Below are 14,608 nucleotides of genomic sequence, written 5' to 3'. Positions count from 1 at the left end.
GCTGCTTCGGCTCGCTCAAGCGAATTTCATCGCGAGCTCGCCGCAACGCTCCCGGCACCGAAGAACTTCCGGACTGGAAGTGAGCAGTGCTCACGTGATCACTCGCGTGCAGAGGTCCTTTCCTCTGCATGCACTACAGCTGCTCCTGCCGGAGGGAGGGAGGGAGGGAGAGAGAGAGAGCCAAGCTCGCAGTCGCGTGATAACACGCACGCAGAGGTCCTTTCCTCCGCGCAGACTACGGCTGCTGGAGACAGGGGAAAGCAGAGCTCGCGCTAGTATGTCCGCTCGCGCCTTGGCGTTGCTCCTGGCTCGAGGGGCGGGGGGGCAAAGACGAGACTCACCAGCGTTGGGGAGGGAAAACCAGGTGAAACTTCCCTCAGTGCCTCGACGCCTGCCTTGCCTCCTCGCCTGAACGCCGCCTCAGAGAGTCTCCTTCCAAGCTTTACGGAGACTCCTTCCAGCGCTCCTCTCCAGTCCTCCAGGCCACAGCGGGCAGAGGCTTGCTGGCAAGCCACTCCGTTCCTCTCCACAGCGTGGGAGCGGCAACGTGGCTGGGTGCCTCCCAAAGGTAGGAAAACGCCGCCTTTTCGCCTGCTGGTCAGGGGTCTTGAAAGTCAGGGTGGGTGCCTGGGGTACAGTTAGCACCATCCCATCCTAGTCGCCATTGTTGTGCTAATAACCACACCGGCACAGTTCATTGAAGTGGGTTTATTAGCATAGATTAAGAGATACAGACAAGACCCCCAACCTGTTCAGCAATCTCCACCAACTGACAACTTTGAGGCATAACAAACAGCCTGGAAGTTCTAATAAGAATGCTCTGACACACCAAGCTAAGCATGATGCATAACATTCTACACATTGTAATAGAAGACATTGAGAATGCAATACATCCTATAATAAGCATCTACATAACAATATGCTGGTGTACCCTGCGAAACTGAAGATCGTACATAAGTGCAAATTGCATTTTTTTAACACTCCGGAGGAAGCAACAACATGGCTGGGTCTGCAGGGCTGCCCGGATCAAGACACGAAAGAGACACAAAATGGACGCGGGAAGTGACTCCGATACGGTATGCATACTGCCAGGGTGGTGAGCGAACATCCCGAGGGCGCCTAGGCGAAGGGTGAGAACGATGGGCCTGGCTGTAGGAGGCTGATGTTCGATTGCATATTGCTGATTGTGCGAGACTTGATGGACTGGAATATAGTGGCAGTTACATATATTTAAATTGTTTGGCAATGTGTAGTTAATTGATGTGCTATTGGAGCGCAGGGTGGAAGCACCCTACCCCCCGAATTTTAGTTGTAGTTGTAGTAGGTTGGCCACTAGGGCGGCCTCACCCTGCGGAGCTTCGAGTACAGGCGAAAGCAGGAAAGAGCTAGATGCGGGGGAGCCTGAGATCCAGGGATGGAGCTGGGCAACAGTTGGGGGGGGGGGGAGGGGGTGTTGGAGAAGGGATGGGAGGCAGGGGGGGAGAGGGAACGGGAAGTTTGGTGCGTTTTTGGTTAAAGGGGTTTTAGATTGGGAATTGGGATGCGAGCCTATATGGATTGGATTGGAACTTGAAGCTAAGCGATACCTGGGGGGGAGGGAACGGGACCATACCAGGCCATGGGGGACCTTAAAGTACTCACATGGAATGTGCGGGGGCTTATTGCTATTTAAAAAGGAACAAGGTTATGCTATATCTGCGCAGGCAGAAAATAGACATTGCATTGCTGCAGGAAACACACCTCACACATGAGAGGATGGAGATGATTGCTGGAAAATGGAAAGGGGTGTTGGTGGGCTCATCTTACTCGGCCTACGCAAGAGGTGTACTTATATGGGTAGCGCCACATGTCCCGTTTCAGCGGTTGCAAGTGGTGGCTGAGACAGACGGGAGGATGGTAATGCTGAGGGGATTGGTAGAGAACAGGGAGATAAGTATTGTTAACACGTACGCCCCGAACCAAAACACAGCAGCGTACATTAGGACACTGAGTGCGAATCTGAGCATGTGTGTGGGTAGCGCGGTGATCTGGGGAGGGGACTTCAACTGCGTACTGAACCCGAGGGTGGATAGATCGGATGGGAAATTAGACAGACCGGCCCCTGCAGCCAGGGCACTGCAGACACTGCTTGATGACTTTGGGCTGGAAGATGCATGGAGAATGTGGCACCCTGGGGAAAGGCAATATTCGCATTACTCAGCCCCACAGAAATTATCAACGAGACTGGATTATGTCTTTGCATCACCTGAGATGATAGCGAAGACGGCATACATAGAGTACAGGGCCAGGATCCTTTCGGACCACTCGCCCCTGATTCTTGCTTGGCAATATTGCCCCCCAAGGGCGAGGATCCCGACTTGGCGCCTACGAGCGGAGGCGTTGAGGGACCCCTTCTTTAGAGAGGACTTGCGGGAGGAGATAGTGAACTATTTTGAAACCAACACTGGGAGTGTGGACTCGGCGGGGACATTATGGGAGGCCTTTAAGGTTGTCATGAGGGGGGCGGCCATGGCGAAATCCAAGGGCCTACAGGGGGGGGTCTGAACTGAGGGAGACGGAAGCAAAACTGGAAGAGGCCTTAAAAGCTGGTGAGGATACAGCGGAGAAACTAGATTTGATACTTAAGCTACAGCAGAAATGTGCGGAATATTGGGAGAGGTTGTGTAACCTTAATTATAAAAGGTACATAGAGAGACAGCATGCGGGAGGCGATAAACCGGGGAGACTTTTGGCGTGGTTATATAAGAGTGAGACCCCCAGAGCCACAATTAGAACTATAGAGAGGGAAGATGGTACCATAGAGGATACCCAGGAGGGAGTTAATCAAGCTTTTGTGGATTATTATAAAGGGTTATACGGGGAAGACTGGGAAAGCAGCCGTGTAATGATAGAGGTAATGCTGGAGGATATGGGGCTGCCCAAGATAAGCGAGGAGGAAAGAGGAATTGGACTCCCCGATTACCCTGGAAGAACTGGGGGAGGTGGTGAGGCAGTTGCCTACTAGTAAGACCCCGGGGACAGATGGGCTCCCAAGCAAATTTTATAAGGTATATATAGAAGAGGTCCCCCCCCCCACTGCTAGAAATGATAAACGAAGCATTTGAGATGGGCCGCTTACCGGAGTCACTGAGAGAGGCGGTCATAGTGCCTCTCCCAAAACCAAATAGACCTGGGCGTAGCTGTGTTTCCTTAGACCGATGTCGATGCTGAACCAAGACGGCAAGATATTGACTGCAGTCCTGGCGAATAGACTGAAGAGGGACATTAGCAAGTTAATACATCTGGATGAAACGGGCTATGTCCCCCACAGTAACATCACCAATAATCATAGGCGACTCCAGAGGATCATTGAGTTGGGCAGTGGAAGGGATGAGGAAATGGCAATCGTGTCCTTGGATGCGATCAAGGCCTTCGACTCCGTCAGGTGGCCGTGGCAGCTGGCGACCCTGAAACACTATGGGTTAGGGCCTGGTTATGTGAGGTGGGCGAAGATTTTGTACAGTGAACCGCTGGCTAGAGTTAAGACAGGATCTGTGATTTCAGAGAGGTGGCAGCTTAGCAGGGGTACTAGACAGGGATGCCCGTTGTCTCCCATGCACTACATACTGGCCCTGGAACCTCTTGCGATCTATCTGCGGCAAAAATATGACACTATAGGCATTGAGGTGAAAGGGGGGCGGCACCTGATTTCCCTATACGCAGACGACATGCTGCTGTACCTACGATTCACAGAAGAAAATCTCCAGTACATCCTAGAAGTGATGGAGGGATATGCGGTGTTGTCTGGTATAGCAGTGAACCCCCAGAAGTCCAGCATGTTCCCATTGGGGGGGTACAAGGGGATTCCATCGGAGCGATTACCTGTATTGCAAGTGCCATGGGCGGTTCGCACGTTTCGGTACTTGGGGATTAATATATACCACACTGTGGAAGAGGAGCACAAGTGTAAAACGGAAGTGGCCATTAGAAACATCGAGAAGCTGCCTCTGGCGATGATGGGGCGGGGAGCGATGCTAAAGATGGTGGTCCTGCCGACGCTCCTACATTACTTCGGGAATATACCGTACTTGATCCCTAGGGGGTTTTTCACCAAACTGAATAGCATGTGTAGGGACTTTCTGTGGCATGGCACGCGGAACAGGGTGGCGTTGTGGAAGCTTCAGAACTTCCATGACAAAGGGGGAATTAAACTGCCCAACTACGAGGCGTACTATGTGGCGAGCCATTTGCAGTATGTTGCCAAATGGCTATCTGACAAAGAGACCTCCGAACACATGTTGTTTGGGCAGGATTGTGCACCCTTTTATCTGAAAGAAGTCATGTGGGCACCCAGAGCGGAAATGGGGGGGCGCCCTAAAATTATGCTACTAGGGTGGAAGGTGTGGCGCAGGGCATGCCAAATGATGGGGGCCCCGTCCCCATGCTCATCGCAGATGCCATTGGTAGTATTGGGGCGGACGCTCAGCTGCGACTGATACTCCGGACCCACTGGGAACCAGCTGGGGTGGCAACGATGGGGAAAATCTGGCAGGAGGGCTCTAGTATTACTTTTGAGGGGCTACGGGAAGTAGCTGGGTTGCATGAAGGCCAGTACATTACGTACCACAGAATGGTACAGAGGATCAAGAGAACGTGGCCTGAAACTGTGCTGAGGGAAGAATTGGATGCCACCATAGACGTGATATATGATATAGCTGAGGGGGGGTCATGAGATTTCCAGACTATATGAGATGTTGATGTCTAAAGTGGGGAAGGAGGTCACGCAGTTGAGAATGGACTGGGAAACGGAGGTTGGGGCCCAAATGGGAGATGGGATGTGGGAAAGGGCACAGGGGTATCCTAAGAAGGTGTTTAGAAACGCGAGGCTCAAACAGATACAGTTGTACATAACACACAGGGCTTATATGACGCCTTGGAGGATATCGAGGTTCGAGAATGCAGATCGGCAAGCATGCCCCAAATGTGACGAAGAGAACGCGGGCATGGTGCATATGTTCTGGTCATGCCCGATCATAGAGAGGTTCTGGAAGGGGTGTAAAGGAGAAACTAGAAGGAAGAGGGGTCAAGATAGTAGTGGATACGGTGTGGGCGTGTCTGCTGGAGGGGTTCCCAAGACCACAGAAACTCAGGCACGTAAGCAAACTAAGGGACCTGGCTTATGTGCTAGCAAAAAGGATTGCCATTGGATGGAAGTCATGTCATGTGCCGAGGATAGAGGTGTGGTGGAAAGACTTGCAAAAATGGGCAGAAGCCAAAACCACGGCATGGCAAGAAGCGTGTGGCAATGGGGAGGAGGAGGAGAATGAGTGCCTGATGGCCTGGAAAGAACTGATAGCCGGACTGTTTGGGTCATCGGACGACCCGACTGAGCCTGGGGAGGAGGTGACCGGACCACAGGGTGTGGAAACTGAAGGTTTAATGCAATAGACTCGCAAGGGGGGTGGGGTAGAGGGAGTAGTGGTTAGGAAGTTAAAAAAAAAGTGTATTGAAACTGTTGGAACATGCACTATTTGTTTGGTTTATTGTTTGTTTGTAATAATTAATAAAAAACTTTAGTTTTCTGAATTTTTGGTGATCCTTCGCATTGCGAATTTCTTTTGGGAGGGTGTTCCAAATTGTTGCTGCCAGGTGGGAGAAAGAGGATCCCCCAAGTTTTTTTTTCGTGCATATGGTTTTGGTTCCAGGCGGTCGTTGCTTGATCTGAGTGTTCCTGCCGGTAGATAAATGGTTACTTACTTTTGTAGGAATTCTGCTTCTTGATTATGTATTGCTCTGTGCGTTATGCACATAGTTTTGAACATGATTTGTTGTTTAATTGGCAGCCAGTGACGCATTTTTAGGGCTTAGGTGATGTGGTCCATGATAGTTTGAGGAGAAGTCTGGCTGCTGCATTTTGGATGCGTTTCAGTTTCTTCTGCAGGTGTTCCGGCATTCCGATGTATAGGTTGTTGGCAAAGTCTATCCTGGACATGGCGATGAAAAAACTAAATCCATTTCTAGGCCGCCTAAAACACCGGAACCTTAGTATGGGCCTCCCGTGCTGCCCAGTGTTTTACTTGCCCAAAGCCTTCCACAAAGGTCCTAAATTTAAAGCCTCCTCATGCGCTCTTCTCGCGAATATGCAGTGAAATTGCTGGAAGAAAATACCTTTCTACACCTCCTATGAAGGTGAAGTTTTCAGTGACGGTCCTCGTGTAACCCCTTGTCAAGTGTTTTAACTAAATAAATAAACCGGGTCACTAAGCGACAAACTATCACTTGACGGTGGACAACAAGTCCATGTAGCACAAGTAACGCAATCAGTATCACATATGTGAATCAACGTGATCGGGTTGTTTGTAGAATTTTTTTTTTTTTATCTTGACTGCATTTTTGATACTGTGTGAATGAAATTAGATCTATATATCTGGCCCCGTCCTTTTTACTTTTTCTTTGTTTGTTACGGCCTATGTCAAGCCTATGATGACAGGAGGTGTGGGCTTTCCCCTCTGTTTATAAGTGTTTAGCATGTCCACAGCCCTCTACAAGTTTCCTCAATGTAGCCTCTTCTCACAAGTGGTTCTCACAAAGATGCGGGAAAATTGCAAAATAAAATGCCTTTCTTGTCCGCCTTAAAACACCATCCCCTTGTTGAGGGGCCGTGTGCCCCGCCCCTTCTATACTTATTGGTGTCTTACATGCAGAAAGACCCCTACAAGTGTCCTGGCACTTTTTCTTTAGAGAAATACTGACAATAATATCTTATCCTGGTCTCGTGTGAATCTGTTAGAGCAGGTTGCCCTGGCATGATCTTGTAAATATGTTGCATGGTCCACACGTTTCCGTTTGTTTGCCTCACTTTGATGCTGAAATCTTGATCCTTTGACTTTTTTCAAAATTCTGCAGCTGATAACCCAGTTTGACAAGTCATCACTAAACTGAGGCAAAAAAAATAAGTTTGGTACAAATCTGTATATGTATATATTTACACACATACTCTCCCAGGGAGGACAGCACTTTCTTCAGCCAGACTGACAAAGTTTGACAGTCATTATGGCCATCGCCCCTGCGTCAATGGGCCGCATACCAGGGTCGGTAACGGCCTGCAAGCCCGAGCATAGGTAGGCCCTGAGTAAAGCCAGGGCCTTGGCGAGGGCTCAATGCTGTTACCGCCCTGGTACGCCCACCTGACAAGGGCGTCATAAGCTCCGTCCAGGGTGTGAATAGTTTTTATTTTGTTTTTTTAGCACGAGATGGGCTTCGAGTGTATCACGGGAGGCCAATCGCCTATGTCAAAAAAATAAGATGGCCCCCAAATAGAAAGGGGATCAATTTTTATGGCGGCGGCATGAAGGTGAGGACCTGCAAAGCCGGGAGGTCCAACAGGTAAGTGGGGTGACGGGATTGTGGGATGAGGTGGTCTGGAAGGTGGGGCGGGGATTTGGTGGTGACGTAGGTCTGGTAGGTGAGGTGAGGAGAGGGGCAGGCATTGGGGCTGAGACACCAACAAAGAAAATGGTGGCACCCTTGGAAGGGCCTCGGGTGACTCTTTAAACGTGAGGGCTACATTGGCAGCTCACCCCTTTGTTTTTTAGCCACCTGATTTGCTGAGCGCGCATTTTGTATAATTGTAGTGCAATCAATAAGTGCCAGTCATACTAAACTCAGATATTATTATTTTTTTTTTTCCGTTTGTATGCTGTTGGCAGAGCAGTGGTCTTCATTGGTTGGTGCCTGCTACATATGTTTCTCTATTGCTTTCCTGTTGGAAACTTCATTTATACTTTCTTCTTTGTTTTCTCTCTGGTCCAAAGCTGTAAATAACCAGATTGCCCTGTGTTCTCTCCTCTCCAGCCTCTGACATGGACTCCAAGACGCAGGTGCCATCCTTTTGGAAGACCATATTCTTGTATACTCTTGTCTCATTTCTGACCAGCTTCTTTTTAATTATATTTATCTGGTACGCTTCCAAAGCAATAAGTGAGAAAATCTGCCAGAAATTGGAGTGGAAGAGATTATTTTCTGGAGGAGATACGAGTAAAGACCTGGTAATTCTACTCTGGACCTGGCCTTCTGGAGAACAATTTCCCCTGGATCGCTGTGCGGCAGACTATGGAATCTTCGGCTGCAATTTCAAGGCAGATCGGGAGTGGTATGGCCGTGCAGATGCAGTGATTCTCCATCATCAGGATATCTGCAGCACTAAAGCTTTTCTACCGCAGGAGCCACGACCACACAACCAGCGCTGGATCTGGTTGAATCTAGAGTCTCCAAGGAATAGCCCCAACCTTCATTTCATGGACAACCTCATCAACCTGACCTTGAGCTACAGGGTTGACTCAGACATCTTCTCCCCTTACGGCTGGATCAAACGTTGTAGGGAACCTCAAAGCTTCAGCATTCCACCCAAGACAAGGCTGGTGGCCTGGGTGGTCAGTAACTGGGATTCTACCTTGGCAAGAGTGGCATATTACAATCAGCTGAAGAAGTACATCCAAATTGATGTGTTTGGAGCCAGGCATGCACATTTATCCCAACATAGAATGCACTCCACCATTTCCCAGTACAAGTTCTACCTGGCCTTTGAGAACTCTCTCAACCAGGACTATATCACTGAGAAGCTCTGGAACAATGCACTGATGTCTGGGACTGTCCCTGTAGTCCTCGGCCCAACACGTGAGAACTATGAGCGATTTGTTCCTGCTGATGCCTTCATCCATGTTAACGACTTCCCCAGTCCCAAGGAGCTGGCAGCTCATCTGAAATGCCTAGACGCACACGAAGAGCAATATCAACGCTACTTTACCTGGCGTAAGAGCCTGCAGCCAGTTGGTGGAATCAACTGGACTACCCACTACTGTAAGGCCTGCCGAGCACTGCAACAAGACTTTGCTTACAAGGCTATAAGCAGCATCGCCAAGTGGTACAAGTGATAGTGCCTGCCACTGAGATGAGCTTCTGCATCTGACAGCATAGTGTTAAAAGTCTACCGGGAATGCTGGATATGGGCTTGATGGTTATGTGATGAATACAGGTCATAGACAACCTGGGGTCTCCAGGCGCTCTTATGTGAATAGAGATGGGACATATAGTAGCCAGGCGGTGGGGGGCGATCTTTCTTGCGGTGCATAGCATTTAACAAAGAAATTGTTCATTACAGATCCTGGGACTAAATCAACTGCCTTTTTGACATTTTGGCTGAAAGGCAGTAAACTCCCCCCTGTTGAGGAAATTAACGCAATGTGTGGTGTTTCTGTATAAGTGTAAGGATGCAGATTTGCTCTGCTGGTACTGACTGGTGTTTATTCATTCAATCCGTATTGGATGTTGTGGCTTTGAATCCTCAATCCCAGTGCATGGCTACAACATCCAATACCGGTTTGGATGGTTGCCCTAGACCCATTGAGGCAGAGTACGAGTATTGGTGCCAAGAGGGGTTAGATGGGCACAGTTCCCTGGATCCCCCAGTCTCTCTGTTGATCCATCTTTCCTCCCGTCCCACCCCCACTCCCATGTACAGTTCTCTACCAGTCATGGTCTGATGTGTGCTTGGGAAGCCCCTATCTGGCTCCTCGCAGGCTACCCACAGACAGCTGCTGTTTCCGACCGGGCTCCGGTGAGTGCTCACTCGGAGGCTCCTGCACCGCAGCCCATTCAGGTCACAGAGTGTGCATCGTGCATCAGTGTGGGCATGGGGCTGTTTGTTATTCCATGAGTGTGGGCAGGGCCTGGCTGCTTGACATAAGGCTCTGCACCAGCCAAGGAAGGGACCTGCTGGTAGACAGTTCCTTTTTGCTGTCATTCCTCCACACCATGATGTGAAAGCAGAGCAGAGTTCCTGGAAGCCCCAATTCAGGTGTGACTAGCACACCCGCTGCAGATCTGTAGTTGCCGTATTGGGGCTTGTCATCCCGCATTTAGGATAACTACATGTACCAAAATGCAAAGAAGGACCCAAGAGGGCATGGTATAGGTCTGGCCTCCTTACCATCGTTGGCCTCCACCATTCTTCTGGTCGTGTTCCTCTGGAACCGCCTTTGGACTCTCTCTGGGAACCCTTTGAACTGTTGGAGATCCTTGGTGTCGCTCCCCCTTCCAGATCTGTCGAGGTGCTTTGTTGTGGGGTTGCTCCGTCCTTTGGCTCTTGGAAGGTTGCCCACTGCCATCCTGCTGCTAGGCAGCCGTTTAGTCTCCGGCTGGGGCTCTGGCCTCATGCGACCTCCGCCTCCGTCTCTCCTACTCTTGAGGTTTCCCTTCTGTGGCATCTGTGGGGATAAATGGAACTGGCAAGAAGCCTGGTTGTGGCCACCGGGGGTGGGGACGGGGGTCTCGACTTTTTTCTGGTAACGGAGCCTGGCGGACCCATGAGACTTTGGTTGTTTGTACTGCAACAGCATGCGCTACTTAGTTTCTATCATTGATTTCTGTTTTGATTTATTTTGCTTTTTTTTGTAATCTTTTTTTTTTATTGTTTCTTCGTCCGCCAAGATGCCTCTTCAGAGGTGAAATTGTGCTCTATACAAAGTGGTACACATAAGCATGAAGGAGATACATCTGCTGCTCAGGCCTGACATGAGACAACATAGGAATTCTGAGAAAGTGCCTTGAAACAGGGTCAACGAGCTAGATGCGAACTGGGAATGTACTGGGCACCTTTGGAAGAGGCCTCGGGTGAGAAGGAAGAACTTAGCCAGAGGGCGCTACGACCATCGGCTACAACTCCAGGCAACCCTTTAGGAGAGGACTTATGTTTGCTTCTCTGGCAATCAGGAAGTGTGGTGCACCTGTGCAGAAAGGTTTGTGCAAATTGTTGATGTTATAGCGCCACCGGGTCCATGTAAAGGGTAGCAAGCCCCTCTGTGGCCTACCACCTTTCCAACTTCAGAGTCCACTGTAAAACATTAAACTATTCCTTGCTAGACCCCTTACCAACTTCCAATGCCAAAATGCCCCTGGGGTACCTCTCTGACCTTCTAACACCTGTCCCCCCACTGCTACTGGGATAGCCTAGTCCTCCTTAGCATTCTCGCAGCAATGTTCATTAGCAGAACTCTTTGCTAGATTCAATTAGCCTTCCTGTGCAAACATCCCGCAACACCCTAGTACAACCGCAACACCCTAGTACAACCGTTAGCACCTTTCAAACCACCACCACGTTTAAATTGGCCAATCCCTGGCCAGTTTTTTGGGCTGTACCAATGCTCAAATCTACCTGGGGAAAGTCTGGTTGCTTGCTCTTCGCCCTGACACTGCTCCGCCTTTTGATTTCAGCACTGGCACAGAATTAGGTATTATAATATATGTGCTTGAGTGTTTTTGTATAGCTCAGCAATAATACTGATAGTGAATAACTGTTACTCAGACACACAATGGAATCTTGCATCATTGGTGCCACACAAAGAATCTTCCCATATCATGCGCCCATGACACTCCACACACACCAGATGCACGCCATGCACACAACACAAACAGGTTCTAACCAGATACAGGTATTTTCATCGTAAATGCACCGCACAGCCTTCACGCCACACACACAGACAGGTCACACCGATACAATTAATAAAAACACAGCCGTAAAGCCAGATACACATACCATTGATAACACAAAGATGCTGCATATGCACCCCACAGATAACAAACAGGCACACTTAGACTACCACCTTACACAAGAAGAACATACATTCTTGGAGGAGATGCTAAGAAAGCACGCTTAACACATTCATCAGATAGGAACACCATGTATGCAACCCTGACACCAGTTACACACACACACACCCTACCAGATACATATTAAATAACCTGTCTTTTTTCAAGGCAACCCCTGGCAAATACTATTGATAACTAGGAATTTGATGGACAATTATTGCCGTATGTTGTATCAGTGGTATTAAAAATAACTAGAAAAGTCCAAGTACCTAGGAAATAATTGGCAAACTCCAGAATACCTGCCATGCAATGGTGCTATGTGATATCTGTATCACAACCCATTCCCCTCCTGCCGCCCTTTGCCTTTCTTACTGACTTTGCCTCCATTGCCTCACCAATCTGCACCTCCGAATCATCGTGTGCCTGTGCGTGTTTGTGTGTGCATGTCCTTGTGTGAACACAGAAAAATAATTTTCAATAAAAAAAGCCCAAACTATTGGCTTTGACAATGTTTGTTTTTATGTATTGGGGTTTTACAGATTGCAAAATGTGTTACTTTACAAAATCATTGTTTTATATTCGTAAGTTTCCTGTTCTCTGACTGGTCAGTGCTGTTAATACCTGCAGGTGTGGGCATGTGCCCTTGGGCAGTGAGACCGGCGCTGTGTCCTTGAGCATGCCACTTACAAACCTTCACAAAAACATGAAAAAGCATTGTATTCATTATGCTGAGTGAGGACTATAATACAATGTACGTTTTTTTATGTTATGAGTTCTTAATGATAAAAGATAGTGTACAACACCAAAATGAGTGCTATTTTGTATTATTTATATGGTCTTGTGTAGCACACACTCTGCAGTGCAACTCCTTCAGTGCGCTATCCGGAGTAGGGGGAGCAGCGATTGCAGAGGATTTGAGATGGGCATAAAGGCAATTTCCCTGAGGAGTGCTAGGCCGAGTGTATCCCAACTGTCAAGAGTGCCCTAAGGGTGGGCCTAGCATGGGTACTGGTCCACCTCCAACGCGCGTCTATCCCCCTGGCAGGATAGTCTTGGGACGGTACTTTTGGGCGTCACTTCAATTGGTAGTTGCTTAGGTTACGGGTGCCTGGTCAAGCAGGCCTTTGGGAGACATAGGTCCCTGTTATGAGTGACCCGGTCCGGAAAAAAGTGCCAGTAAACAACAGTTACCGGCACCTTTTCTGGACTGGGCACTCAAAGCCTGTCAGTAGGGGCTGTGAACTAGCAGCAGGCCTGAATTGCCGGTAGTTTAGGCCCCTACCGGCAGAATAATCACTGAAGCACCGGTAGCAGTGCTTCAGTGGTCGCATTGCCGCGGAGGAACTCACTGTTCCTCCGCTGCCTCTAATATCCCGTTGTTACTGGGATATCACGCTGTGAAAACAGGAACCTTGTAATGAGGCCCATAGTCTTGAGTGTCACACTCTGTCCCATTGGCACCCAGAGCAATAATTTAAGAACCATCTGTATATGATCAGACCCATTCAAAGCCAGAAAGGGGAAGGAGTGATGTGTAAGGTTGAAAGTCTTAAATTCTCCTTACATTTTTGCTTTTTCTTGACTGGTTGACCTGACATTTCCCTGATGAGCTGTCATCTTTCACTTCTTTAGGGATGGGAATTCTGAATGTGCCCCTGAGTGACCACAACCATGTCAGTTTTAGAATGCCCCAAGACATGCTCGTCCCCATGGCAGTGTTCTATAATGAATGGCTGTATGCCAGCACTGGTTGATGGCACCCTTTCATATAGCAGATCGGACTGGAACAAAAAATAACACTTGCATACCCCTGCACTGTTCGGGTAACACCAATGGGTACATTAAGGGAACCTTTGTTGATTGAAGTAAATTGAGTTCCTAATGAAGATTGCCCAGGCTTACAGCACAGGGTAGTCTTGATTCTATTAAAGACACAAAGGCGAGCATTATGCTTTACTTTCTATAATTCTGTAACTCACAGCATTTCACATCTTAAACTTTGAACTGAACACCATTTTGTTTTGTTATGCTTCATCCCTCAAATCAAACTAAAAGGGGAAAAGGTTCAAGGCTATATAGCTTTTGATGAACTAGAAATCCCCATAAGTCTCAAGTCCAGTGTAGTTCTGAGGCCCTCTGTGTTCACCTGTCAGAGCCCAGGCCACTCTGAGTCGCTTCCTGCCTGGGTCCCTTCCTCTTTCTTTTGACCGGAAACTTTCTGCCTCAACTCTGTAACAAAACAACTTAAACATGAAACAGAACTGCGTAACAAATTCTTCTCTTCCTGGAAGAGCAACGGTCCTCAAAAAAGCTTCTAGCACTGAAGGCTGATCGTAGAGCAAATCGGCTGGATCGGCTTCCTTCTCTTTATAATTCACGTTGCCTTCTGTTCATCTCCTAAGAAAACAAAGAGAACAAAACTCATGAGGGTGGGAATACACTTGTGTACTCAAAGTAATCGCACTATTCACGCGTATATAATGTTTGCCTCTGTGTCTTTAATGGAATCAAGACTACCATGCGCTGTAAGCCTGGGCAATCTTCATTCTATCGCCAGACAGGAGGCGAGCATTATGCTTTTTCAAAATTATCTAGCACAACATTAACCAACTGAGACACTGGTTTAAAATAGAATGTTTTGAAGGTAGATTCTGCAGACCAATTGGCAGATTTCATAATGTCCTGCAGAGGCACTCCTACTGTAAACGCACTTGATGCCATAGCCCCTCTCGCAGAATGAGAGCAAAATTTTGCTAGGTCTATACCAGCTCTATGCATAATTTCTCGGACCCAACTGGCTATAGTGGCAGTGGCTACCGCATGGTATGGCTTCCTACATGCTATTCGAAGCTGTGACACTCTGTGGTTTAATATCAGCCGTGGCTTTCATAATATTTGATACATTGTGCTACACATAACTTTGTGTTCTCAGGAAAATAGGGGTAAGAGATTACTCTTGATTCACACTTCGTCCTTCTTGTGA

General features: G+C 48.4%; 1 protein-coding gene across 1 annotated transcript in view; it reads left to right on the top strand.

Moving 5' to 3' along the window:
- LOC138498144 (3-galactosyl-N-acetylglucosaminide 4-alpha-L-fucosyltransferase FUT3-like) overlaps positions 1-12,422 on the top strand; it is a 96,416-nt gene extending 83,994 nt beyond the window's left edge. The window contains exon 2 of the mRNA XM_069622022.1: positions 7,834-12,422. Coding sequence (XP_069478123.1) covers positions 7,834-8,912 — 1,079 coding nt within the window. The 3' untranslated portion in view covers positions 8,913-12,422. The remainder of the gene's footprint in view (positions 1-7,833) is intronic.
- Positions 12,423-14,608: the final 2,186 nt, after the last annotated feature.

The sequence above is a fragment of the Ambystoma mexicanum genome, chromosome 5q, assembly GCF_040938575.1.
Source record: "Ambystoma mexicanum isolate Mex_15411 chromosome 5q, UKY_AmexF1_1, whole genome shotgun sequence".
Taxonomy (NCBI): Eukaryota; Metazoa; Chordata; class Amphibia; order Caudata; family Ambystomatidae; genus Ambystoma; species Ambystoma mexicanum.
Note: the sequence above shows the minus strand (reverse complement) of the source record. Positions and strands in the feature narration are given on the sequence as shown.